The 4,601-nt window shown below is 37.6% G+C and overlaps 1 protein-coding gene across 1 annotated transcript in view; it reads right to left on the minus strand.

Annotated features, from left to right (window-relative positions):
* Positions 1-705, minus strand: part of LOC109347031 — a 19,966-nt gene extending 19,261 nt beyond the window's left edge. The window contains exon 1 of the mRNA XM_019586764.1: positions 150-705. Coding sequence (XP_019442309.1) covers positions 150-705 — 556 coding nt within the window. The remainder of the gene's footprint in view (positions 1-149) is intronic.

Here is a 4,601-nt window from a genome sequence, read left to right on the forward strand (position 1 = left end):
TTCCTCCTCTTCATCTTCCTCCAATATGATCATTCGAAATTGCTTATTTTTACACCTATGCTCTCTAGAATAAGGCTCGTCACAACGGAAACACAACCCTTTCTCCCTCTTTTCCCTCATTTCAGCCCCGGTTAAGTGTTTGAACTCACCTCCCCTGCTTCGGTTATTGTCGGCAACCTGCATATGACCTGAATTTGTGGGTCCACTTCCAACTGAAGAAGATTCAGCCCTCTTGTCCCAACCAGTTTTAGTTTCCACAGTCACCGATTTACTAGGAAAATTGTTTCCAACAAAATTTGAGGGTCTAGAATAATTGTTAGGAATAATTTTCTTTTGTGAAATTAGGTTCTTTTCCTCAATCATGATAGATTTTTGGATTACCTTCGAGAGTGTATGATGCTCATGCAACTTAACTTCCGCTTTGATCTCTTCCTTAGGGCCATTCAAGAAAATTCCCCTTACAAATCCTTGATCAATTTCCCTCAAGGCTCCCACAAATTTCTCGAATTCTTCCACATACTCTTTCACCGTGCCTAACTGTTTCAAAGGCAAGAGTTGCTCGAAGGGATTCTGCACCATAGAAGGTTGAAATCTTCTAACCACCGCCAATTTGAACCCTTCCCATGTAGGATTTGGAGTGCATCGGCTCCACCATTGGTACCAACTAAGAGCCTTTCCCTCGAGTGCCACCAATGTTGCTTGCATCCTTTCTGTCTCCGTCACCTCTTTTAGTAAAAAATACCTCTCAAGCCTTTGAGTCCATCCAAAAGCATCATCTCCCGAGAAAATTGGAATTTCCAACTTCGCCACTTTTCTATGCCTCGCTGTTCATGATTTTCACTTTCTCCTCCTATTCCACTGCCTTCATCATACCAATTAGGAATTCTATGTCTCTCGGTTAATGCAACCAATGCTTCCTCCAAACGCTTCGTCCTGGCCTCATACAGTTCTAGACGAGTCCTTTGTTCTTCCCTTTCCCGTCGCAACACCTCTCGCTCTTGAATCCAGTCATCCGAATTTCTGGCCATGCTTCTCATCAATACCATGCGCATAAAACAAAATTGCAGCGTGTTCTTAGGGAACCAGATCGGTGCTCTGATACCAGTGATAGAACTGGTATCAAATTAGAATATAGAAACAGAAAATAGAAGAAGAATAGATGCAAGATCAATGTGATCTTGATCAGTAAATTGTATTATTGCTAAAAATGTGTGTACAATGATGAAGAACTCCTTCCACAAGAGAGTAACTTCCCTAACTGATTTCCTAAATCAGTTCCCAATTACAACTTCTCCAAAAACTGCTCTTACAAGCTTTCCCTCCTCTATTTATACAATTAATACACTAGTCTAACTAACTAGTAAGGGTATTCTAGGAATTCCCTCTTTATTTAATTCAAACAACTCCTAACAACAAACCTCTTTTCTACTATCCTATGCCTACCCTATCAGTTTGTTCCTATTAGAGAAAGGGTTCGAAAGAGGTATGGTCGACACCACTCTCTTTATCCGTAGATTAGATAATCATGTTTTACTTATTCAAATATATGTTGATGATATAATCTTAGGATCCTAATGACATCCTTTTTAAGGAATTTTCTGAGATGATGCAGGACGAGTTCGAGATGTCGATGATGGGTGAGCTGACCTTCTTCCTTGGGCTTTAGATTAAACAAATGGAAAGTGGCATCTTCATTCATCAATCGAAATATTGCAAGGAATTACTAAAGAAATTTGATATGGAACAATGTAAAGATGAATCTACTCTTATGGTATCCTCATGTTATCTAGATAAAGATGAAAAGGGAAAAGCTATCGAGGTAACCAAATATCATGGGATTATCAGCTCTTTATTATATTTGACTGCAAGCCGCCCCGATATTATGTTCAATATTTGTATGTGTGCCAGATTTCAAGCTTTGCCTAAAGATTCACATTATAGTGTTGTTAAACGCATCATGAGATATTTAAAAGGAACAATAAATATGAGATTATGGTATCCTAGGGATGCCTCATTATCCTTGGTAGGTTACTCTGATTCTGACTTCGCTGGGTGTAAGTTGGATCAGAAGAGCACTAGTGGGACTTGTCATTTATTAGGCAGTTCCTTAGTGATATGGCACAGCAAAAAGCAAGCATGCGTTGCTTTGTCCACCACAGAAGTGAAATATATCGTCGTTGGCGTGTGTTGCGCTCAAATCCTTTGGATGAAGCAACAACCTAAGGACTTTGGGCTTAAACTAGAAAAGATCCTCATTGAGTGCGATAATACGAGTGCCATCAACCTTTCGAAGAATCCTGTTTTGCATTCGAGAACCAAACATATAGAGATTAGGCATCACTTTTTACGTGATTATGTGCAAAAAGGCGATTGTGTGCTAGAATTTGTAGAAACCTCTAAGAAATTAGCGGATATTTTCACCAAGCCCCTCTCACGAGATACCTTCTATGTTCTTCAAAGAGAACTAGGAATCCTTGATAAAATATCTTGATTGAGTTTATGTTATTGCCTTGCATGATTATTTGCCTTGTATGCTTCAAAATGAAAATATGTTGAATGCTAGTTATTCCTTATATGATTCATGATTCTATAAATAAGCTCTATGTGTATATATGCTTCAGGGAAGAAAACCAACGTACATAAGGTATGCGAATTTAACTTGGTTAGCGGAACAAAACTTCGATTTTCCGCATGAAATGCAAGCACAAGGGGATGTCCCCTTTTTGGAATTGAAAGGTAACATTTACCCTGCTCTAGTTAGGGAATACTATGCTAGTTTTAGATACAAGGATGGGAAGTACTGGTCTATGATAACTGGAAAATTATTTGAGCTGAGTGATGACATATTCATGAATGTGGGTGGATTATCGAGTAATGGTGCTAGTCTAGGAGATTGTGATTGGATTAACAACTCTTTTGATGTTGCTGAAGTGTATAAGTCGTGTTTGAGAAGACCTCAATTATATGTTCAAGGTGAATTGACAAAAAGTTGGATCATTATCCGTAGAGAATAGGCTCCTACACTATCTGATTGCATACATATTGATTCAAAGGAACACAAATCATGCACAACCTACCGTGAATGATTTGAGGTTCATGTATGTGGTCAAGGAAAATTTGATGATTATTGGCCTAAAGAGATCCTGAAGGTCATGTATAGTGTCTCTACATCGCCGTCGAAGTTGCTTCCCTACAGTATTTTTATCTCACACATTATTGACTATCTGAATATTCATGTTTCTGATACTATTGTTGTGGTGTGTTATGATAAATATCACTTGATTGGTGAAAGTTTGATCCACAAGATAGGCATCTACAAGTATGGCAGCACTTGGCAATACCAGGAGGATTTTAACACTGTGAACCTCGACCCATCTGGTGAGGATGATCAAGCTGAAACACATGAGCCGAATGCTACAACTCATGGGGAGTCTTCTAGAAATGCAACACAAGAACCAGCCTTTGGACAAGCTCTCTTGGATGCTATGGAACAGCGACTTAACAACAGGATGGATCTACATTTTCAGTCTTTGAGGACACATACCATACTGATTTAGAAAACTTTGAAGAGTGTCAGATTAACTACATAGATAATCATTATCAAACCTTGAGGAACTTCGTTCAAACAACTTCTAATTCACAAAGCAAGAGGTTGTGTGCCGAGTTCAACAAGTTGAGCACCCTCATCAAGGGTGGTGGTGGCACGATCATTCGTGGTGATAAAAACCCTCCATCTTTTCCCTAGTTAGGAGACCATAGATCCTTATATTTATCCTTCCTAGTTTATGGATTACATTGATCCTTTCTTTCCTCTTGAGAACTTCATTTTCTATTTTGCTTTTGCATATGGATTGTAATAGCTAACTACTTATCTTCTACTAAGCTTGTGTTGGTATTATGCTTAATTGTACCTTGTTGTTTACAATTGGAAGTAATGCGTTAATGTTTTCAAATTGTCTATTTCAAGCTTAATGGATAATTATGTCGTAAGTAATATGAATTTATGTTTAATGGATCTTGATCATGTTTGGTGTATGTACTCCTATTGATTGATTAAGCTTGTTGTTTACTGTTCAATTATATCACTGCTTAATCATTCCATGCCTAATTTACTTCACATAGCCTTTCATGCCATTAAATCAGTTTCGTCATTGTTTACTGTCAATTTAAATGATTATGTTCTGGTTTTAATCGATTAAATCATATAAAAATGAGAATTTGTTAAATTTTCTTACACCTCGTTGATTAATTAAACGCCCAAAATTAATTGATTAATTATAGTCTGTCTTAACCATAATAACTCTTCTGACTTTTGACTAGAATTGAATATTCATATCTTTTTTATAATGTCAAAAGGGGGAGAAAGGTTGCTTGTTGTGTTTGATGTATTTGCAGGTTGTACATTAGCTTCCGTAGTAATCATTGCTTACCTAAGGGGGAGAGCAAGCACTTCAACTTTGAATTCACAACCGCTATGCAAATGTACAACATCGTCAACCTATTTCGTCAAATTTAATGTGGTATTTTATGTGGTGTTTGTCATCATCAAAAAAAGGGAGATTGAAAGTGCAAAGTGTCAAGGATTGCACTAGCAATGTTTT

This window comes from Lupinus angustifolius, chromosome LG05 (genome assembly GCF_001865875.1).
Source record: "Lupinus angustifolius cultivar Tanjil chromosome LG05, LupAngTanjil_v1.0, whole genome shotgun sequence".
In the NCBI taxonomy this organism is placed as follows: domain Eukaryota; kingdom Viridiplantae; phylum Streptophyta; class Magnoliopsida; order Fabales; family Fabaceae; genus Lupinus; species Lupinus angustifolius.